Source organism: Nanorana parkeri, unplaced genomic scaffold, assembly GCF_000935625.1.
Source record: "Nanorana parkeri isolate BGI_ZX_2015 unplaced genomic scaffold, ASM93562v1 scaffold561, whole genome shotgun sequence".
Taxonomy (NCBI): domain Eukaryota; kingdom Metazoa; phylum Chordata; class Amphibia; order Anura; family Dicroglossidae; genus Nanorana; species Nanorana parkeri.
The window spans coordinates 129230-153808 of NW_017306829.1; the positions used below are offsets into that span (position 1 = coordinate 129230).

At 41.8% G+C, this 24579-nt stretch overlaps 1 protein-coding gene across 4 annotated transcripts in view; it reads left to right on the top strand.

The window, feature by feature from the left end:
• TFCP2 (transcription factor CP2) overlaps positions 1–24579 on the top strand; it is a 55568-nt gene that overhangs the window by 1498 nt on the left and 29491 nt on the right. For all 4 annotated transcript variants that reach the window (XM_018562122.1, XM_018562121.1, XM_018562123.1 and 1 more), the window contains exons 2-5: positions 15379–15530; positions 19153–19229; positions 19684–19789; positions 23021–23127. In XM_018562122.1, coding sequence (XP_018417624.1) covers positions 15379–15530; positions 19153–19229; positions 19684–19789; positions 23021–23127 — 442 coding nt within the window. The remainder of the gene's footprint in view (positions 1–15378; positions 15531–19152; positions 19230–19683; positions 19790–23020; positions 23128–24579) is intronic.

A 24579-nucleotide genomic window follows, 5' to 3' on the forward strand; every position in this document is an offset into this window, starting at 1 on the left:
TATATATATTTAAAATATATGAATACAGTATATATCATAGCTGTTTATTCTTATATATTTTTGGGTTTTTTAAAACCATTTTTTATTAACATTATATGCTAAGACATGTGGCTGTAAAATGTCTGGACCCCCAGGATTGTTATAAGATTGTGTCTGTAAAATTTCTGCACATGCGTAGTAGCCTGTGAGATTTCTGGACTCCCATCACAGACCCCTGTAAGTCCAGAAATCTCATGGGTCCATGTGAGAAGTGATAGAACACCAGGAGCATCTTGGTGAAGAGTCTTCAGGAGACCGGTCACACTGAGGGAGGGAGGCTGTCGGAGTGAGGGGTAAGGTAAAAGTCTTTTTTACTGCTACCATAGGCATAACTGAGCATTTAAAGTGACACTAAACTGAAGAGTTCAATCTTAAAAAATCATTCAAGTACCTTAACTATTAACATCAATGTACTTTTTTTTTTCCCCGTGGTCCCTGTGTGTGTGATAAAGTAGGTACTGCTCAAAGCTCACTCCTGGGATGGACTACAATCTCAATACAAATTGGTAAACTAACATGAGATTGTAGTCCATCATGGGAGCTAGCTTGGAGTTGTGGCTACATTAGAACACACACACGGACCATGGGGAACAAAAGTAGCCACCCTCCAGGAGGAAGGACAGTGTCCGCACCAATTCAGAGATGATTTGAGGATCTACAGCCGAGTGATATCCCTACACTCTACAGGATCTACAGCTGGGCCAGGCTGATGGGGTCTGGTTGTTTCAGTTCTTTCCTCCATCGCAAGATGGAGAAAAAAACTGGAAGGTTACGAAAGTCAGAGGATTTCTAATCCGTACCGCTCTGATCAGTCGGGCAGTGTGAAAGGGGCCTAAGATGGCTAAAGATCATGTACCTGGAAGAAGACGGGTGATGACATCCCCTGTATCTCCTGATATAAATGAACAGGAAGCCTCTATACTGAGTGTTCCTATTCATTCATAACATGAGGACAGAGTATGTTTACTATAACCACAATCATGAATGAACAGGAGGTGATGTAGTTCACTTCCCTTTCATTCATAATTGAGGATACAGTAACCATACTCTGTCCTCAATTATCTACAAACACTCAGTGATCACTGACTGCTTGTACCCGCTCTCCATCCTGACAGCTGTCACAGAAGGCTGAGCGAGCAGAGAGGAGAGCGATTTCCACTTTTGCAACCAAAGGGGGATAACACCTATCTTATAATTGCTACATAAGAATTGTTGCAATGCAGAATAATACGATCAGCTAGAGAGGACTTCAGATCCCAGCAATACATTATACAGCAATGCAGAATAATACCATTGGCTAGAGAGGACTACAAATCCCAGAGATGCATTATACTGCAACAGAATGATAAGAAGCTAGATACTCTGTTGCTCACCAGGGTCTCTGGGGAGTGAGGGGAGTCTGACTAGGCCTGTGTCTGGCGTATCAGGAGGCTGTGCGGGGTCTGGCGGGTGGTGGGAATGAGATGTGTGGGTGGCGCTGTAAACAGCCGCCGTGAGGCCCCTGGCAAGCGTGGAACCTTATGGCAGCTGGATGTATTTAAAATTTGAAAGAGCCTGTATTAGGGCATTTTTACAAGTACTTGTGAAAATGCCCAGTATCCGCACCAATACTGTTATTGGTATCAGTGCAACCCTAAATATTATTTCTTTTGAGAGATTTATGTTGATGCGAGATGTGTGTAGTCCACATGTGGTATGTTTTATTTGTGCCATATTGGATGCTTGCACCATTGCTCTTTTTTGTTTCTTAAAATTGTAAAATTGTGATATGTGATAAAAAAAAAAAGATGTAAATGCAGATTTAGCCTTTGAAAAGAGTCCTATTTGCATATCATCCACACTGGTTTATATGCTGACAAAATGGTTACATGTGTTTTTGTTTTGTATATACTACATGAAAGGGTTGACATTTATTTACTAGTCCACATTGCATACTTTGAGGGTCATGCATATTGTTGGCCATTTTAACAATTGAATAGAATGGCAAGCTGCAGGCAATGGAGCCAAATTCAGTAAGTAGGACTGTTTTTCTAGTATTCTACAACACTCTACTATAAACATGTCTTTTCTGATTTCCATGCATTTTGTTACACTGTGAATGACATCTGCTAGAAAGGAGCCCTTTTTTATGTTCTAGACAATAGAACATTACTGTGCTCGCCGCCTAGTAAAATTCGGGGCAGCAATTACACATTAAGTTTCATTCACACCATCCCCATTGTGCAGTGTTGCACAAGGCTGTCCCAATTCAATGCCATGCACTGGGAAGTTTTTTTGGGGATAAAAAAAAAAAAAGTACCCTTGCAGTGGGGCTACTCCCGCACTACAAAGGTTAAGTGGTAGTTAACCAGTCCCGCAGTGGACAATGCTCACCCCTTCCGCTCTGTCTGAATGTCCCTTGGCATCTTCATGTCTAATGCGAGTCAGTGGACCTGCATAAAATGTGATGAGGTCCCACTGCAAAGGTAAGTATGTGGGGGGTGGTTAATTCTAAGAATTCCTTAAAGTGATGCTAGGAGTTACATCTTAAAAATGCATTCAAGTATCCAAAATATTAACAAAAATTTATCTTATTTGTGTATCACTCGGCTGTAGATCCTCAAACCATCTCTGAATTGGTACTGACACTGTCCTTCCTTCTGGAGGGTGTGTACTTTTGTTCCCTATGGTCCCTGTGTGTGTTTGTAAAGTACAGTAGTCACCTCTCCAAGCTCCCTCCCGTGATGGAGTACAATCTCATGTTTAGTTTACTAATTTGTATTGAGATTGTAGTCTATCACGGGAGTGAGTTTGGAGCGGTGGCTACTATACAACACACAAGGACCATGGGGAACCAAAGTAGCCCCCCTCCAGAAGGAAGGACAGTGTCATCACCATTCAGAGATGATTTGAGGATCTACAGCCGAGTGATACACAAATAAGATACATTATTGTTAATATTTTGGATACTTGAATGTATTTTTAAGTTCTAACTTCTGAGTTTAGTGTCACTTTTTAAGCACTATAATGCAATCTGCGTTCAGAAACTGAAATGTAGATTACTGGAATCTAAGGCCTCTTTCACATGGTCTGATCAGGAGGGTGTTTTGTGAATGGATCCCCTGCTGCTCAGAACGGATGTCACTGCTGTAACATCTGTGTCCCTTCAGTTTTTTTCCACCATGTTGCGATTGAGGAAAAAAAATTTAATTGGTGGACCCCATGTCGTCTATGGGGAATCGGATGTAATGGTCTGTTTACATCAGATTACCCCCAATCTGGCACGATAAGGTCAGTCGAAGTGTAACTATGTTCCGTTTGTTTTTCCGGAGCCGGGGGAAGCGGCCACCCGTATGTTAGGATCGGGCTACCCATAGAGTAACATTTGGGCTTCTGATCGAGTCATCCTGAAAAACTGATTGCAAAGCCTGTGTGATGGGGCCTAAGCGCTACAGACAGGTTTGTATAGTCAGTACATGTAAGACCCGGATGGACAAATTAATAGAAATTTAGGCCATAGCAGGGTTTTTTTGTAGCTTAAAATGGGCTTTCAGTGCATTCCAGTGCGTTTGCATGCTTTTTTGATGCATTTGTATGCGTTCCAGAGCAGGAAAAATAGGGCTTGCTGCAGTTTGTTTTACATTCTCTGTAACTGAACGCTGCGGTGTGAACTAGAGCCTAAAAATTGAGGTTTCTTACTTCAGGTGTTTCTGTAGTTTGAAGGGATCCAGAGACAGCTGAACAGTCCAATCCGGTGTTAGAATAGGCAAGTCTCAGACAATCCTTTGCCAGGACAAAATTGCTAAAGTGTAGCTTGCATCACCCTATGTAAGTCACTACCTTGCTGTGTGAAATATATATTGTGCGTCTCTGCCCCTTCACTAGCAGTTTAATTTCTGCGGCGTTTCAGCCAGTTGCAGAATGACTCCCACTAGTAATAATGGAACTTGAATTTCAGTCATTCTGGTGAAGTGTAAACATACAAAACTACCTCCCTAACATGATCCCTAAGAGAGGCATCTCATCTTCTTTTCACTTGTAGGTTTAGTTCTTGGAAGTGGGAGTTGTTTGCCAGGTAGATATGTTGTCATATGGATATGTCTAGAAGAAATAGAATAGGTGTGTTATTAAATGAGTGGTGTATGTTTTCAGTTGTTAAACCTTTTTTGTATCTATATAGAATACAGATTCCATAGCACTATAGTACCGTATAAGTTACAATGTAAATAGTCTAAAACTGTTAACAGTGCAGACTATTACAGTAGATGAAATATGAAGGCTCTGCATGCAAGAGAACTGTCTAAAAGGGAACAGGAAAGGATACAATGGCTTATAAAGAATGGTGCTGCCATAAAACTCTCATACATTGACATTAACTACAGCTCAGATTTTATACATTTTTGAACTTGCTGAACCTTTCACTGACAGTTTTAATTTCAAATAACGTAGTTAAAAAAAAAAAAGGAACGGTCAACATATTGTTAAACTTCCTGCTTATGAGTCATTAGCTCAACCCCTATTCCTAAAAAAGTTGGGACGCTGTGTAAAATCTACATAAAAAGAGAATGCAATGATTTGCAATTCTCATAAACCCATATTTTATTCACAATAGAAAGTAGAAAACATATCAAACTTTTAAACTGAGAAAATGTACCATTTTAAGAAAAAAATCAGGTAAATGTTGAAATTGATGGGAGCAACATGTCTCAAAAAAGTTGGGACAGGGACCAGTTGCTGGAGTTTTGGGAGAGGAATGTGGTCCAGTTCTTGCCTGATATAGGATTCTGACTGCTCAACAGTCCTGGGTCTTTGTCGCATCTTTCGTTTCAAGATGCACCAAATATTTTCAGTTGGTGAAAGGTCTGGCCTGCAGACGGGCCAGTTAAGTACCCTCTCTCTTTTACCTAGAAACCGTCATATGCGGTTTAGCATTGTCCTGTTAAAATATAAAAGGCCTTCCCTGTAAAAGTTGTAATTTGAATGGGAGCATATGCTGCTTTAAAACCTGGATATATCTTTCAGCATTGATGGTGCCTTTCCAGATGTGCAAGCTGCCCATTCCATACCCATTAATGCTCCCCCATACGGTGTCAGATGCAGACTTTTGAATTGCGTGTTGACAATAAGCCGGAAGGTCCCTCTCCTCAGTCTGGAGGATGCGGCGCCCATGGTTGCCAAAAAGAATGTCAGATTTCGATTGGTCTGACCACAGAACAGTTTTCCACTTTGCAATAGACCATTTTAAATGACTGACCCCGAGAAGACGGTGGCCTATGTGGATCATGTTCAGATATGGCTTCTTTGCATGATAGAGCTTTCACTTTCATTTTTGGATAGCACGGCGGATTGTGTTCACAGTGATTTTTGGAAGGATTTCTGCGCCCATGCAGCGATGTCCATCACAGATTCATAAAAATGTTCAATGATTCTGCGCTAGGTTGTGAAAATAAATATAAGTGCTAGTGTGAAAATATGGAGGCTGCAGCAAAAATGACCCTTAGGTCAACACACAGAAATTCAAATATGCAGTGCCAACATCAATTAACAAATGTGTCACTTTTAGTATACACAGATTCATGCCTGCTTCTAATGCAGTGCCGTCTGAGGGCCTGTAGATCACAGGCATCCAATATTGCATTTTGGCCTTGCCCCTTGCGCACGCAGATTTCTCCAGATTCTTTGAATCTTATTGCACTGTGGATGATATATTTACGCAAGTCTTTGCAATTTTACATTGAGGACAATTATTCTGAAATAGTTTGACAATTTTATCAATGCAGCTTTTCACAGATTGGTGAACCTCTGCCCATCTTTACTTCTGAGACACTCTGACTCTCTAAAGCTGCCCATACAGCGGCGGCCCCATCCTGCCCCGATTATCGCAAGGTTGAATCAGCAGTAATTAAAAGAAAGCACCTGGACGAACTCGGTAATCGACCGCACGTATTTTCATCTACGCATGTGCAGTGTAAATCGTACGAATTTTGATGTATGAAAACGCTACCAACCTTGCAAAAATCGTACGATCGACCAAAGTTTTCTAATCTGCTGGTTAGTCAAAAGTCGATCGATTGTACAGTATTTGCGGTTGTATACTGCCCATCAACGCTACGAATATCGGACAAAAAACGCGATCGCGAAAATCAGCCGATTTTCGTAAGGTGTATTGGCAGCTTTAGATGCTCTTTTTATTCCCAATCATGCTACTGACCTGTTGCCCATAACCCTTATTAGTTGTAAAATGTTTTCCAGCTCCTTGTTAGTGCCACTTATTTTGCCAGCTTTTTCTTACCCAACCCAGCTTTTTTGAGATGTGTTGCTGCCATCAATTTCCAAATGACCTTTTTTTTCCCCCCTCGGAATGGTACATTTTGCCAGTTTAAACATTTGATATGTTTTCTATTGAGCATACATTTTGGGTTTGAGATTTGCAAATCATTGCATTCTGTTTTTGGGTAGAAATTACACAGCGTCCCAACATTTTTGGGGTTGTAAAACCTGCCTGATCTTTCTGAAAATGGATGTTATGCTGGTCCTCTGGCTTTAATAAACGGAGTCACTGATCTAGAGCCAGGGTGTGAATTGGGGAAATTAGAGACAATTCAGAAGTTCTTATCTGCATATTTTTCTGAGTCGGTGATTGAAAAGTATTGCAGCAAGAGGGTCAGCTTTATAAGCCAGGAAAATGGATTTTGTATCCCTGGGACAAGGCCCTCACCTTGAGTGTCTGCTCAGTGTATAAACATGTATGTTTAGCCAAAGCAATCATTCTAAATTTGTAGAAAAAAAATCTGTAAGATAATTCTGTGGACGGTCAGATCTTCTGACTGCCATCTCATGTCTTTACAAGGCCTCAGTGAGATTGGTGTTTTATCCTTCGAGGATAGCCATCTACTAACCCTAGCTGCTTATACATACTGGCATTTGAAGATAAAATCCATGTATGTGAATAATAATTTGTGCACTGTTCCATATTTTTTCAGAAAAAGTGATCTTTAACTTACAGATACAGGTAAGAAGGAATGTAGCCTTCCGCCATGTGTAATGACCAAAAACTAACAGAGCTGTCTCAGAAATCAGCAACGTTTAGCTGATATCCTCAACACGTAGATGGCATTGCAGGTTATTACACACAGGGATTTTTTTATTTTTTGTTCTACTGAAAAACTCCAGCACTGTGTGTAGTAGTGTACAGTGTATTGCAATTACCTCCATGCCCACGATCCAGAGATCTGTGTACCAATTTCAGGACCAGCGCCATTCTGACTCCTCTGCTCTACAGCTGTCCAGCTTGGTTTCATACCATGGTCTTGGTATGAAACCAACAACTAATTCTGGTTCACAGTAAGTAGTGGTGCCATGGCAGCTTTCATAGTAACTGGTTCAGGAAAATGGAGGTAATAAGGGTTTTGACATGTTACTTCCCTGACTTGCCCCTGCCTTTTTAGCAAGTCAGGCGGCAAGTTAAGAGCTTAGTGTTCAGATAAAACAAAATTCTGCTTAATAATGGTAATAGCACGCACCTTTTAATGGGTTTGCATTAAAGTGTATCTATAGCCAAAACCTTTTTATTTTTTTAATAGATTAGGGAAAGGGTTAAACTGCCTGTCAGTTTTTCCTCTGTCTCATTGGGAAGAGTTCACTTCACACAAAAGAAAGTTGCAAAGGCTAATGCAAGTCTGAACAAATCTCGGGAACCATGTAGCCAATGCTCCTTAAAATTTACAGTTGGTTACAGGGTTGTGTCTGTTAAAAATATGAAAAACTCACGAGGTATTGCTGGGGCCCCACAATATATGTTTGAGATTATTGTTGCACTATACAACTAACTGCGGAGGATTCCGCCTATCCTGTACTTGGCTGTATCTGTGGTGTGTGCCTTGCTTGCCTTTATAAATAAAGAATTTGAAAAAAAAAAAAAAATATTTACAGCTGGCGTCTAACGTTTGAGATTTTCTCTAGTTGGTGTCAATGGAGCTGGCTACTAAAAAAAAAAAAATATCCTGCCGGCTCCTGGATTGGAGAGACTGATTGCTGTATTCTGTAATTTGTCCACCCCTGCCATAAAGACTGAACATTGACTGCCCCCAGTTGACGGATTTATACATAGAGAATGATGTAAACCCGAAATCTAGTTTTCAGTATGTTTGGCATCATAACTAGCTATATATACACAGTATCTCACAGAAGTAAGTACACCCCTCACATTTTTGTAAATATTTTATTCTATTTCATGTGACGACACAGAGAAGAAAATTACACTTTGCTACAATGTAAAATAGTGAGTGTACAGCTTGTATATCAGTGTACATTTGCTGTCCCCTCAAAATACCGTATTTTTCGCTCCATAAGACGCACTTTTTCCACCCCCAAAAGTTGGGGGGAAATGTGTGTGCGTCCTTATGGAGTGAATCCCTATTATCCAATGCCCGGAACATGCAGTTTCGGGCGCCGGGGTGAGTAGTCTTCTGTACATTTAGCTCTGCTAAAGCAGAGCTAAATGTACAGTGGGAGCTGCTGCTCGTTTAATACAAGTGATCTATTCAGATCACTTGTATTAAAACCAAGCGGTGGCAGCAATCGAGTCCGCCTTCCGCTGTGGTTTTTGGGTGCCCCGCCCCTCTGGGGGACCCGTGACCACGAAATAGGAGCTCACCATAGAGCCCCTAGAGCAGACTAACGTTAGGCCCCATTCACACTGAGCGATTATCGCGTGATTTTTGCAGCGATATCGCTCATATTTCCACGCGATATCACTCTATGTAGCTTCTCCAATCCTGTGTGAACACTGAGACCGTGGCACTGTAGTCACAGCGCCACCTGTCTCAGCGGTCACTAACTGCAGCTTCTGTAACAGTTTCTGTCACAGAACCTGCCTGCGTCCTATGGTCCGGTGCGCCTTATGGAACGCAAAATACGGTAACAACACACAGCCATTAATGTCTAAACCGCTGGTAACAAAAATGAGTACACCCCTAAGTGAAAATGTACAAATTGGGCCCAAAGTGTCAATATTTTGTGTGGCCACCATTATTTTCCAGCACTGCCTTAACCCTCTTGGCCATGGAGTTCACCGGAGCTTCACAGGTTGCCACTGTGGAGCTCTTCCACTCCTCCATGATGACATCACGGAGCTGGTGGATGTTGGAGACCTTACGCTCCTCTACTGGCTGTTGGGCTACCTACAATAGACCTGACTGTGCTGCCAATTGTGAACCAGCAGTAAATATACTGAAAAACAGATTTGAGGTGTATATACACTTTGAAAGAGGACCAACACCAGAGGTAAAATACGCATGTTGTGTTTTGCTTGTGTAGAAGTGCATGTAGCTGAGCACAGATAACAGACAGTAACTTTTGCTTCTTGGTTCAATCAGTGATAAAAATATCGGCATTCATGAGAGCAAGACCCCAGGGTGGTATAGGCCTCAAGCACACCTCATAGTTTTAGCTTGTGCATCTTTACTTAAGACAACTTGCATCATAGGAACACGTGTGAAACCAAAAAAACACAATCTATAATTTTAAAAAATGCATGTAAATGCGCAGCAGTGCAAGTAAGACATAGATGTGAACCTGGCCTTAAACACACATACCATGCCATTTGCTTGAACAAAATGTTTCTGGTCAGCTCATGTCAGTCTTTTTGATATCTGTTCTCATTCTGCTCGTCTGCGTGATGGGTCTGTTCTGTCCAGACTGTTTTACCTCAGATACTTAGCATATGTAAGTTGTGGAATGCAAAGCTTTCTTTTCCACATCCAAATCGGCCAAGTCCAGACTGTACTATAAAAACATTGCCTGCAGATGAAAGTTGTCTGAGGTGAGGCCGTCTGCTTTATCAGCTAAATGGCAAGATCCGCCTTTAGATGAGTCCTGCACTTTCTAAACTACAGACGCAGCGGCAGAGCACACAGATTGCATCATCAATGAAAGAATTAAGCTTTTACAGATGATCGCTATCAGTGATCGAGTATCTGACAGTGCTATATCACTGTTTTGACAGCTCTGTACAGATACAGAAGTTAATAGATTATCAAGCAGTCATAGTGGCTGCTTAAAGGGTTTCTAAACCCTCCGTTTTTTTCCATATTTCTACTGCTAGCAAGCAGTAGATATATGCAAAAAGTAAAAAAAAAAAAACCTGCTTTAAAAGCGGTTTAAACTTACCCCTGTCTTCGCCGCACGCTCCCGTCCGAAAATGCTCGGGCAGCCGCAAAGCATCTTGGGTCGGGCGCATGGGCAGTTCGGATTTTCAGCCGGGAGACGAGGAGAGACGCAAGGTAAGTCTATGGACGCGTGCACCCACATGCAGGCACCGTAGGATAGGAAGTGCCAGCAAGGGCCGAGGACTCGGCACTGGATCAAATACTCGCAGCGCTGGAGTGAAGGCTGAAAAGGACAGGAAAGAAGAGGAACCAGAAGTACAAAAAAAATTCTAAAATCCAAGGAATGTGAGGTGTTTCCAAATTAAGGACAATTATATTAATTTATTTGAATCCATTTTTTATTTTTTTTAGCTTTACTGTTTTTCTATTTAAAAAAAAACAACACAACTGGGGGGAAAAGTTTTTTCTTTTATATTTTATTCATCCTAAGTGAGGCGTTAGGCACACACATGTGATATAAATATAAAGCCCTATCTGTTCTCTCAAAAACAATATATTATATGTGTGGGTGCACGTTGTAAGAAAGTATATTACTGCCGTGGAAGAATCACACAGCAAAAATGTAAAACGTGCTTCAGTCATTAAGGGCCTGTTCACACGACGTCCGTTTTGTGTGCCGACCTGATCCGTACGCTCCTGCACTAAAAATGCATCCCAATGTATCCCTATGTGTTTTATGGGCTACAGTTCTCACGTGCGCAGTCCGTTCAGGTTACGACAGAAAAATACTGCATGTCACATTTTGTATGGTCAGGAAACGGTCTGGAAACGCAAAACGCGTCAAACGCACTGCAGCTAACATACTGATAGCCCCACTCCAGCAAAAAAAACAAACAGGGTTGTAATCCTTTAGCCCTTTGTTAGGACCGTCCGTGTTCAAGTCGGCTTGAAATCATCCAGTTCATTACAGGCAGGGTTAGCACCCCCCACCGGTCCGTGCGGCTTTTGTCTTACGAGCATGCCACAAACCTGCCGAAAATCTTACGATTTTCAGCTGGTTTTCCAATGTGCTTGTGAGACAAAAGATGTGCGACCCTACCATAGAAACGGTTGCACACCTTCCATACACCTGCCGATTTATCGTACGTTCGCGGGATTTCCCGTGATTATCGTAAGATAATCGGCAGGTGTATGTAGTTCTCATCTTCTATTATAGTGATATAGAACAAACTGCTGCATTTTAAACTATCGGCAGAAACACAATATTCTTGAAGTTTAGATGGCTGTAACCGTACGAAATACTAAACATTTGTATTTCTTTCATATATAAAGTAAAATATTAGCACCATGGTTGTATTGATTTATACCAGAGATCTCTAATGCCCAAGCTCTGTTGATAAATGTACCTAAGCTTCTCCAGGTTGTTTAATGTGTTAAATGAAATGTGCTGATCCAGTCTTTTGATAAATTAAGATCACTGGGCAGCCTGTACTGCATATATTTTGGAAATGTCAATTTATAAATAATGCTCTTGCTTCAGTATGCAGCTCTGCACCAGCAGAGATTTAGGCCTTGTTCACACCAAGCGCAGAGCAGTTGCAGACCGGATCATAACTGCGTCCAATGTATTCCAATGGTATTTTTTAGCTCCAGTTCACATCGCAGCGTGCAGTTCCAGAGCAGGTGAAAAAACTGCAGCAAGCCCTATTTTACCTGCGCTGGAACGGATGCAAACGCTTAAACGCATGCAAGTGCCAGGAAAGCCCACGTTAAACCAAAAACGCGGCACAACCCACTGCACTGCGTGTGCAGAAACCTGAGCGGATCTGCTCTGCATTTGGTGTGAACAAGGCCTTAATGTCATCTGTAGACAGCTGTGCTGAATGTTCATTGGTACTTATTATGGGATAGTTGGGGACCCTGTCTCCTTGCTCATCCAGGGCAAATGGGACAGTGTCTCAATAATCCCCCGCTCCTTCACAGTGCTTCACCACAGCCACTACAAAATGGTGTCATCACCTCGGTCATGTGTCTGTTTTTGTGATTTGGTTGCTGGCCCCAAGGTTTGCATCAGGCGGAGTGCACATGCTTCCCAGTATCCAATAGTACTAATTTATTTTGTGGCAGTGGGAAGACAAGTGGAACTGGATCACGGGGTGGGATTTAAACAGATCCTGTTGCTTTGCCCTAAATGGGCACATTGACAGAGTCTCTTTAACTTGACAAGACCCAAATGTGATGTTTTATTAGTGTACATTGAACTATAGATGATATGTTGTGGCTATAGGCAGATTGGTGAGAAGAAAAACCGCTTTACCTTATGTACTGTGAAGTGCACACGGCCTTGAATTAAATTTAGGCACTTCAAACACTTTTTTAGGGTTAATTGAGCCAAAATGGGTTTAGTTCTAAGAAGTCCACAAAGGCGGGACAAGCTCCTTGGCATCACACCCCCTGGCCTTAGAGGAAGGTATTGAAATCTGATGTAGTTTGCCCTTTTATTAAAGCGCACGTCAAGACAAAGAAACATTTAGTACATCTCTGGGATCCATATACATCCCCACGTTTTATCCCTTTAAACACAAAAGTACCAAAAAATGACTGCTGATGAGCCAGAGATGCTGTGCTCTTACCTTCTTTTTTGACATGATGGCTTTGAATATCAACTTATTTGTTGGCCCTTCCTTGTCCTCCTCCACAGTCCTACTCCCATCTCCATAACCCCCTCGAGCACAGGAAGTTATCGGCTAACAAGATTTCTTGGTTTATATACTTTAATCTGAAAGTTTTTCTTTTTTAGGACTAAATATCCAGCTCAGATGCAACCTTTTGTAGGTTGGCAGTAACAAATGTATAGAATAGCCTCACAATAGCAAGATTACCAGGTTTCCAGCCTGATCACTTATTGTACATGTATGCCCATTGCTGACATGCACTTGTCATTCGAATAGGTTGGCATCTTGTTGATTGTAATAATATTTCTTGGTAACTATGGTTGATAATCCCCTGTGTTTTCCATGCATTGCGGTTTAGAGTGGACTTCTTCACCCTACTTGAGCTCTTTAAAAATGTAATGCATCTAAATGTTTTGAACTGCTGTTCCGTTATGTTTGAGCCTAAAATGGTTTCAAATACTTACATTTCTTGTGTGTGCATAAAGAAAATGATTCAGCCCACTGGTTGGTCTAATGCTGTTCTGACCATTTATATCATGTAAGGTTGCTTTCTTCCCCCTCATGAAGGTAAGATGAAAATATGGGAGCAGTGTTCTGTAAACATGTCCCTCAAATTCTAGAGATCATAAAAGGAAATGTCTGTGTTCTTGCCTAGTTTCCTTTCATTGGGTAACACTCATTCCCTCTCTTCTTGCTCTTATTTGCTCATACAGTGCTTGCGCCTCCATCCACTCACTAGGTCCGCTCCCTGCTCCTCTTCATTGAGGAAATACTGTCCCTCTTGTCTATTCCTTTGGCCCAGCTACAACAGCTGAGGTCAGGACTACAACATGCTAAAATGTTATAACCTGATTTATATAGTATTATAACAGGTGCAGGAAAATGATGTGAAGAGGAAAAGGAAAGTTAAGCAGTCTGCTTTTTCTCATGCTTAATAAATCATTTTCCTAGTTCTGAAAGCTTTGTCCGCTGCACTGACTACTATCACATCTTATGGGCAATGCAACTATTTCCAATAATTTTATTTACTGACCTGGATATCTCAAATGGTTTGAGTGTTGTGCATATAATGCATTGGTTGCAGATACGGTCATTAAGTGGTTTAAAAGTAGACAGTTGTCACCAGCCCATTTGGTGTTTAGTGAGAGTGCTGATGGCCAACCCACCCAACAAGGGGTACTCGCCCTTCCAGGCTCCCTCGCTGCTTCCCGGTAAAGGAGTTCACCTTGAATACACTCTGGTGTCAGAGCTTACCTTAGTGGATGATGCCATTCCCCAGCATGTGACAGTGTTTGTGCCTGGTGATTGGCTACTAAGGGCATTAGCGCTTTCTCATGGGAGAGGTCAATTGTTCCCCCTATACCCAGAAGTCTTGCTCTGCTAGAGCATTGACCATAGTATATGACTGGAATGGGGGGGGTTTGTGTCAGCATATGGAACTTTGACAATCATTGTAAAACTTGCATTAGAAGAATGTGTAATGCACACTCGGGATACCTGATTGCTAAATTGTTATCCTGCCCTGGGTGTGGGAGGAAAGCAATGCAGTAGTTAAGTAAAATTTAGGCATGACTCTGCTATGTATATATTGCTTTCCAGGAATTATGGTCCCTCCTGTACCCAGAGTAAGCACACGTTTGGTCATAATTATAAATGTACATGATGGTGGCTGTTTACGTCTTGCATATCCATGATGCACATACTACTTTTTGTTCTGTACTGTGCAATGTGATGACCCCGTTCCTGTGGTAAAGTTTTTAAAGGCTAGCTATATCTCTAAAAGAAGAGAGAGAATACTTACCTATGCTGCTGTTGGACACCATTTCTTTCCTGAGAATTGACCATACAAAGTCTGCAGGGAAGCTGACCCCGTCTAGAAGGGTTGATCTCCTGCGTCCCCCTCTGTTGTGGTTCCTCCTGCTGACTTGTATGTCAACACTGTCTCCTATAGTGATGTGGAGGTCAAGAGGACGAACCATTGAGAGCTTTGAAGAACCAAGCCTATTGAAGTGCGGGTGATTTTATCAGGAATTGGAGCAGTGTTGGGCAGCAGGGTAGATAGAGAGTATTCCTTTTTTCACACTTATAGCTTGCCTTGAAATCTTTACTATAGAAATGGTGTCCCTGTAACTTACATCAAACAATACAATCTCTAGCTTCTTTGCCAACTGATTTTAGCTCAGGAGTCAAAGTTCCTAGACGGAATAATATGTTAAGAGCGGATGGAATCCCTCCCAAAGGCAATGTGAGAAGATGGCTCCATTTGACTGCCGTGCGTTACACATATTTCAGGTTTAACTATATACGGAGTGAACTTTCTGACTTGCAGTATTTACCAGAAAGCTTTAGCATCTCAGTGATTCTACTGGTTGCCTGGATTTGTTTTGTTAATCTGGTTTAATCTCCTCACCATACAAACATTACTACCAGGGTCCGCTTTTGATGAAACCCTCAGAAGCAAATTCTGAAGATTACATTGAGATTTACCTCCTAAAATTCTTTTTCAGTGATTATGCTTCTGTGCCTGTATGGGCTGTGACTTTTATCCCTTACCTTTTTGTTTGTTTTTGAAACAGCGATGTTCTCGCCCTGCCTATCTTCAAGCAAGAAGAGTCCAGTCTGCCTCCCGAAAATGAAAATAAGATTCTACCTTTTCAGTATGTGCTGTGTACAGCTACCTCCCCCGCTGTGAAGCTACATGAAGAGACCCTCACCTATCTTAATCAAGGTGAGACCTAGAGGCTATATATTCAAATCTCGCACAGCTCAGAGTCTTATCTCCTGGGTTGGACAGTAGACATTCAAAGATCTCTCTTGATAAAACTTAAGCAACCAACTTGATATGAGCACAATTTTATTTACTCACTTGACACTGGTCTTTTTACATAAGCTTGATTTGAGCTTTGCATCTGTTTTGTACTGCCTGTAACTTTCATGTCTTATGTAGACAACCTCTTGTAATGTTTTACAAGATCTGACTACATGGAGATCCTATCCTACGTAGTATAACAGCTAAGTATTGCTTCCGCTTTGCCACTGGGGGATATAGACTCTTTGTGTGTGTCAGCCTCTGCAGCTTTCAAAGTCCCCAACATTTACTCTTCAATGATTAAAGGAGAACTATGAGGTAAGTGATTTACACTCATCCTCATAGTTAGAGCTGACGTGTTACGTTAAAACTGTCATACGTCGACTCTATAAATCAGGAAGTGAGCAAACATACTACCGCTCGCTCACTTCCCAATCATCTCCCTTTAGAGAGGATTCCCCCCTCCCTTCTCCGATCCTACATCGCTGACTGGAGGAAGGGATGCCGGACGGGGTGGGCACAGCTGGCTCTGCCTCTAGATAGGCAGAGCCAGCTGCCACTCATGCAGCTGGGTGGCTCTCGACAGTATTGTCGGGATCCGTCCCGGCTGCGGCACTCTCGGTATATAGCAGGCAATAGCACGCTATATACTGAGTTTTTGGGTCACAGGAGGAGGTTAGTATATGTCCTCCCGTGACTAAAGAGAACTATGGGATAAAAGGGTTACCCCATTTATCTCTTTTAAGCTGAGAGAAAGTTAACATATTCCAGCACAAGACTAGCCACCTCCACATTCCAACTCCTTACTTACTCTGTTCCTGCATCTGTCCACAACTGCACCCCCACCACAGCATTGCATCTTCCCACTCAACTCATCCTCTCCGCTCCTTACCAATGCCTCTCTGGCCACATCCACTCCCTGAAACAGTCGTCTGCCCCTGGGCCATAAAGTGGGCTTCTGTTGATGCCTTTTCCGCTTGCCGGTGTTCAGTGCAGTTCTGCCCTTCCCTCCTTTGCTGTTCTGCACGAACCTGAAGACTCTGCACCATCAGGGTACTAAGCAGAGCTAGCACAGCAGTGATCGCTCCCTACTCCCGCAAAATAGATTAGGTGGGTGTAATAGACCGAATGTAGGAGGAAGTGGCAAGAAGGAAGATATGGAGAGACATGGAGCTAAGTTTTGAGGCTTGATGGGGGATTGACCACCACTTGGCATTTGTAGTGTACTAAATCATCCTCCGATTATATCATATTTTCAGTTTCCTTACAGTTAGGCAGCAGTTCGCCACTCACTACAAGGCACGGTCAGATCTGAATTTCAGTGAGTCTAATTCAGGGCCTTACAGTTTGCGTTTAATTGCTCATCAGCTGCCAATAGAAGAGCACTTGTACTGGAGAGATGGATAGGTAGATGTGGTGCTTGTCTATTCCAAGATTTGTAGAGGTTACTATACATTTAAAGTGCTGTGGTTTAAGCAACATATGGAAGCATCTGTTGCTTCCTTATTATGAAAAGTACAGGCTCTGTGGGCCATTGAACCTGGTTCACTACCCAACAAGTTACTGATCTGGAACAAGCATGCAGTCAGTAAAGTCTGAACTTTCATCCAGAATACTGGTTCCAGGACAGCCATACACAAAGTGAGTGTGGTTTATTAACCAGGAGTTCGGTTTATATTAGCACTTTGAGTCCCTTTTAAAATACCCTAAAGCTGCATTATTTTAAAAACTCCTATATGATGCTGCTTACTAGTGCATATTTATCTTTCAGCTATTTATAATCTGGAATAATCTGAATATAGTTAAAACCCATTTAAACGTTCACTATCGGCAGACCAATCTTGCTCTGATAAAGCTAGGCTTTAATACCACAGGGAGCCAATCCAAATTTGATGGATTATTTGGGGTGTGTACTTGCTCTCCAGCTTTTACAAAGGTCAAACCTTGGTCACAGTGATCACTGGACCATGCTCCATTGCCTAAACACTGCTGAAAATGTCAGTCACCGTATAAAGTGGAAATGGGCCTTTAAACAGTTTAAATACATAAATCTTTATAATTTGCAAAGAACATGTGATTCTGTGCATGAAATCTTGTATTTTACATACAGCCGTGTAGCCTATGTCACCTGTCTACCTCCAGCCGGCTCACCGGACATTACATTGGGATAATCAACCCTGTGCAGTGAATAGGGAGATCCAGGAGCAAGTAAGGCTCTGTTCACACATCACATTTTGATTTCAGCGCAGTTTTCCCACACGTAAAACCGCTCATATTTTAACATACGCTCAGTTTGTGGCTACTACTATAGCCGGAACACGTGGAAGTCGCCCAGAATATCACACTTGTACCTTTTTGTGCGATGCATGTTTTGTGCTGCGCGCATGACATGCAGGTGTGAACAGGGTAGATTAAAATGTATGGGGGTTTTGTTTTGCGTGTTTCCGCACAAACGAATACGTGTGGAAAAATGCGCAGATGCTTAAAGCTAAACCAGCAAATAGTGTTATATCATTGGTATGTAACTTGATGACAATTTTTTAAAAAAAACTCATGCTACAAAGTTGCCACGTTGGGCGTTTTTTCTGCTCGTTCCTACGCGATGTAAAACGCCCAGGTGGGAACCATGCCCATAGGCAATCATAGGTTTTCACATGTTGAGCGTTTTACAGCGCGTAGGAACGCGCTGCAAAACGGCAAGGTGGGAATCAGGCCTAAACAGTCTTTTTCCCAAATGTGTGTCGCATTGTAGCATCATCTGGGTAAAGGAGGAAAAAATGTATATTAATCTGAGTAATCACTAGAGGCTTTCTCGCTGCCTGTCATCTTCAATCAGAGATCTCAACATGTATGGCCACCTTTTATTCTTAGTCATTCAGACAATGTTAGTTCATCTTGTCTGGTAATAACAAATAAGTGTGCTTGGTACGAATACATTCTACATTCAATAATGGATTATTGCATTTACTCCTTGGCAGGGTCAGTCTTTTCTGCCTATATGCTAGATATTTCTGAAATGTTCTTTATCACAGCGCAGAACTGGCACATTCTTTCTTAGATGCATGGTGTGTAAGCATGAATTCCATTGTATGTGAATTAATACCTCTCTGCCCCCATGGAGTGCTCAGCTATTCACACATATATTGTGCAAGAACAGAAAGTTTCAGGACTATTGTAAACTTTCACCACCTCTAGTGTACTTTAGTTCACTTCTTCTTTCTAGAATGATACATAAATATATCAAGCAAAAAATGTCACCTAATTGTGCCATTTACAGATGCATTGAAAACATGTTACTCTTGTACCCTTGGAGTGCTCCCCTGTCTTGCAATTAAATTAATTTTTAGAAGTTTCATCTCTAACTGTATTTTCCTTCCACTTAACATGGGAGAGTAGAAGCTGGAATCTTGCATTATGTAACACCGCCTGTCTTTAGAAGTCATACTGAAGTGCAATCTTTACACTGTAGGATGTGGTCTCTTTCATTTATTCGTCATCTGCCAAAATGTTTAATACAAACATTTATTTCTGCTTTCCACAGGTCAGTCCTATGAAATCAGGATGCTGGACAATAGAAAACTAGGAGAACTACCGGAATTAAATGGCAAATTAGTTAAGGTAGGTTTAACCCTTTCACTGCCATGGTAATGTTTTTGCTTTTTTTTTTACACGTTATAATCCACATTTTAGGCCTGAAAATTACTTAAACCTCGGTTATTTATTACCTGAAAGTACAGACCATATAGAATAAAATGGCAGTTATAAATTTGTATGTTGCGTGATAATAGCTCAACTCTTTATGCAAGGACTTTTCGGGAATTATATTTCATAACAGAAGCACAAAAGTAATTCAAGTCATTCTCTCAGCAGCTCATCTCACCTTGCTGCCTCCTCCCAACAATGACTACTTCTCTAATGTAAGCAGATATATACACAGAGCAGGTGGTCTCAGAAAGGGGAACAGATTGAGCTGAGAACCAACTTGAATGACTTTGGTACTTCCATTGGGAATTTAGCATAGAAAATATGTTGTTGCAGTTTTAATCTGGATTGATTGTTTTTCTTCCTGCAGAGCATCTTTCGGGTGGTGTTCCATGACCGGCGACTGCAGTACACAGAGCATCAGCAGCTGGAAGGCTGGAGGTGGAACAGGCCTGGGGACAGAATACTTGACATTGGTAATAAAATGAGTAGACTTGCATTTGTATGAACCTGCATGCCGTGTGTTTGTTAAAGAAAGTGACAGGAAAACTGTAGCCACTATTTGTGGATATTGTATTGTTCAAAATGTGAAAAAGTGAACATACCCACAGCACCCTGCCACCTCACCCAGGCCCCCCTGCACTTACATGTCTGAGGATCCTGCCAGCCGGTGTAGCGGTCCGTAAACCAGACTTCTCAGACCCCCGCATCTCTACTATAAAAAAAAAAGGAAAAACCTGTCAGAATTTTTGAGCAGCTTTCCATTTTATCAACCATCAATGGAGGAACCAGAAGTCTTGCTGCAGCAAAAGCGGTAGAAATGATTGTGGCCTGGGAAGAACTTTACGTTCCATCCTTGTCCACTGTTGACATTCCAGGTATGGACAATTGCCAGGCACGCTACCTCAGCCGGCAGTGATTGGTGGGGGACACCAGGTGCAGATGTGGCCTTCCAGGTCGAACAACAAATTTCCCAGGTTTTTTTTCAGGTGCAAAGATCTTGTGGTGGCTCCATGGAATTATCACTGCCTGATCTATGGCTTTGCTTCTCTAAAACTCCTTCCTTGTCTGCTTCGCAGTGTTGAGATGGAGGGCATTTCAGTGGATCTACCATTGCACATGGAAGGCATATTCTCCCAGGTGCGAGGAAAGACATTTTTACCCCAGTAATTACTCTGGGAATAGCCTGACCATTCTGCAATCAGACTTTGATCAGCTTTAGGGTCCGAGAACCATCAAAGAGCAAAGCTCGGCTCTTGGAAACTGGATTGCAAGACCACTTACCTCCTATTCATTGCTTAACATTTTTGTACATGGTTTCTCTCGTGAATCCTTCGGTGCAATCACGCATGACTCCCATCAGTTTTGAATGCGGTTCTGTTGCCACTTAAAAAAGCGCCCTTTGAAATCATCAGGGGTATTCACCTTTCCACTTTCATATTGCTTTCCTTGTTGCTGTCACCTTTGCGAGACATGTGACTGGGCTGTCACATTTTTCCTGTAGAGAACCCTCTCTGATCTTACACAAGCTAAAGGTGGCAGTGAGGCCTAGAGCCTCCTTTTTCTAAGGTGGTTTCAGCCATTCACTTTAACCAGGGCATTGTTTTTCAATCTCTGTTCAGCTTTAGTGCATCAGAAGGAAACTTCCCTTCACTGCCTGAGTGAAGTATGTGCTATGTTGGTTTTCCTCTTAGCCACTGCTTCTATTCAAAAGGCTGACACTCCCCCCCCGTAAAGTGAATAAGCTCTTTGCGCTACCATTTTTCTGTGGCTCAGACAGACGGTTGGTGTCTCTTGGCCTTTTTAGCATCAGACAAGTGTTTCCTGGATTCACAAGGCCGCTACCTGCTCTTCTGGCTCACGCATTCTTTTAATTGTACCAGGGCACAGTGCTAAACATATCCCAGGAGCCTTAAAAATTACAGCTGGGCTTCGTTTTGAGGTTTTCTCTGTCAGTGAAGCTGGCTTCTAAAAAAAAATAAAAAAAATTGAAAAGACTAACTCCTGAATTTCGTATTAAATTGTCAACCTTCTGAATAAGGGACAACGGTCTCACCCCTCTGTGTTTTTTTGACTTTACTCATAGTGCTACTTTTCTACAAAACTGAGGCATCCTGGGGATGGCAGAGGTTATACCAGACCCCTTTTTGTTTTGTTTGCTTGAGTCCAAATCCTCCTGTAAATGCCAGTGTAATGCTGGGCACACACCTTACAACCGTACGTTAAAAAAACGTACGATCTGCCTATCTTGGACAGGCAGATCGTACTTGCGATGATCGCAAGCCGCACCCCCCAGAGGGGCGGGCTTCCGATGACCGCAATGCCGAACGGGCAGTGTGCGCTTGAAAGGTATTATTTGTCATGTACAAAGCTCCAATTTCCCATAACGTCTTCCAGGACAGCATCATCTCCTCCCCCCAAACACAGGAAACACGTCACCCAAACTCAAAAGATCCGCCTCTCCTCCAGTCCCTCAGTCTTTTGTGTTTCCTCAGTCAAGCTGGGTAGCGCGTCACAGAACGCTGAGAGGGGATTCCATGTAGTGATGCTGCCCGGGAAGTCTTTTTCTCTAAACTGCCTCTGTAGTGCAGATTGGTGTAGGTAGGATTCCTACCTGTTTGTTGAGCCCCAGTGATTCTCCTAGCGCTATCAGGAGTTAAAACTGACTTCCCTTTCTGCTTCAGTGCCCAGTGAGGGCCGGGACCGGGATGAAAAACCCCCTTTGGCTGGGTTATGGGTAGCAGCATACTAAACCAATATGTGTTTACAGTGAAAAGCTGAAATGCCTGTATTGGAGTAATGCAGACAGTAAATAGCCAGCAGAGAGATCATTGTTCAGGACTGGCTTGAGGATACCCAGCATTGAGCAATTTTTATCCCAGTCGATTGCCCTTTTATTTGATTTTAGTTTTAGATCATGGAGGCTTGTGTGGACTTTAGTTAGGGGAGTATACGTATAAATGCACCCTGCCTGGGATTTCCCACTTCTCTGGACTAGCATCCACCCATTGGTAAGTTGAATGTTTGCATAACACTACCCAAGAGCTAGCCCACTGCTTGCACCAGGGTTAAGGGGCTAATTCCCTTTCAGAAACTCGGGAGTGAAGAAGTATTGTCGGCACTGCTCATTGTATACTCTGGCCTTAAAGTTAAAAATTGACTATCAGCTGGCCAGTGAGATTGATTTTTTTTTTTTCTCTTCCTTTTACCAATATACAAAGTTCAATTTTATCAAGTCTAAAAAAAAGTGGCATCCCAAAGTAGAAAGTGCTGAAGACATATCTATATTTCTTCATATTCAGCATGTAGAAACTATCTTCTTCTATTGTATAAAAAAAAAAAGCCAGTTGCTATAACAAAACAAAAAAAGAAGGAATATAATGGAAGTGTTTTAGTAACGAACGAGCAGCATTTTAGCACTGCACCTGTATAAATGTGCCCATTGTGTACATTTCAATGTTTTAAAATCGTGAATTTTTTCCACTTGTGTTATCCCAGGATACAAAGTACATTTGATAAAATTGTATATAATTGTTAAATACTTTGCCAGATTGAAAAGTTGGCCTGTAACATCTTAACACTAATACCTTCATGAATTTGATATGTATGCAATGTATTGACGCCAGTTTCCTTACAATAGTAGTATTGTGCTGTGTGTTCCTGATGAATGGATTATAAGGTATCTCTTCTTTTGTCTTTAACCTTAGATATCCCAATGTCTGTGGGTATAATTGACCCACGAGCAAATCCAACACAGCTTAATACTGTTGAATTTCTTTGGGATCCTTCAAAGAGGACATCTGTATTTATACAAGTAAGACTCCCAGCTATCTGTTCTCTTTGCCATTTATTGAACACTACCTTATCTTCATTCCTGACCATATTCATGTGTACTAAGGGGTCCATTGATACTGCTCTCTACTGAATCCTGCAAAGTTTACTCCATATTGCACTGGCATTTTATGACTAATTCATTATATACAAGTTACAGTGTTGTGCGGATCATTTTCTTCATAACACTGACTTTATCATAAAGTAACATAAGACTTGTACAGATCATGCAAGCAGGCTCTCCTCCTTCCAGGACTTTTTTTGCTCATTCTTGTAGAGAACACAGCTGCAGCATGGTCTCTGCAAGGCCATACCACTTCTTTATAAATGCTTCCACTAGTGATAAGTTTGTAAAGCTAGTAGATTCAGTTATAATGCACTAAACGACTGTTTCCATATTCCCCGATTGTTCAGCTCAGCTGCCTCACTCTTTAGCTTGTGCAGAGAGGTAGTTCCTAACAAGTCTATAGGCAAGGTAAGGTAGCATTCAGGCTGCTCCATGTCCCTGTGCAAAGGAAAGCTTCTAATGGATTCAGCAAGAGTAGTTTTATGAATTTTTGTGTTTACCATGTCGGCACTGCCATAAGGTGTGGCAAAAGAATAATCATTTGACTACACTACCAGCACATTCACAATTGAGCATCCCATAACTGCTGCACAAAATAAGATTACCGGACACAAATGTGTGGACAGATCCTTACACGGGGTTAGATGCTTTCATATCTGTGGTGAAAAAAAAATATATATTTTCCCCTCCTTTTTAACCCTTTGTCTGATTTTTATAGATGCGTGTTTAAATTCACGTATTGAATATTGCTCACTACCTGTGCTGCAAATCTATTCCAGGCATCAACAATTTATTGGAAAATACCACTTTCTAAGGTTCATTTTGGACGTTCCTCTTGGTAGCTTGAGGTCTTGTCCCAATGTTCCTGATCCATGCTTCACATTGAAACAACAACCCCTCCAAACCTTATTTGTGCCCTTAATGTATTTGAAGATTTCAAAAATGCACTTCTTACCTCAGGACGGTAGATATTAAGCTGCTAGTACAGAGCTGTACACCATTAATGACTGGTCCCTGTTACAAATTAACCCCATTTGCACACATACGCTGTATTTTTAGCCAACTATGTATGCACGGAACCACTCAAGGGTTAAACCCTAGCTTGTATGACTTTTTCATGTCAATATATAAAATCAATATATGCCATGGCCACAGTAGGTCTCTGCTTACAGACCTAGGGCAGTAGGTCTTGATTTGGTTTCATATTCCACTCGGAACTCCCACTCTGAGCTCCGTTTGAAGAGACCCTGTTAAGCGGTAAGAAACATGACAGAAGCAGTACTCTGTAAAGAAAAATTCTTTATATTTGACAAATCTTTGCTTTGTAAGCAGAGCCCCCAGTTCCGATCCTATTCTACTTTTTGGACT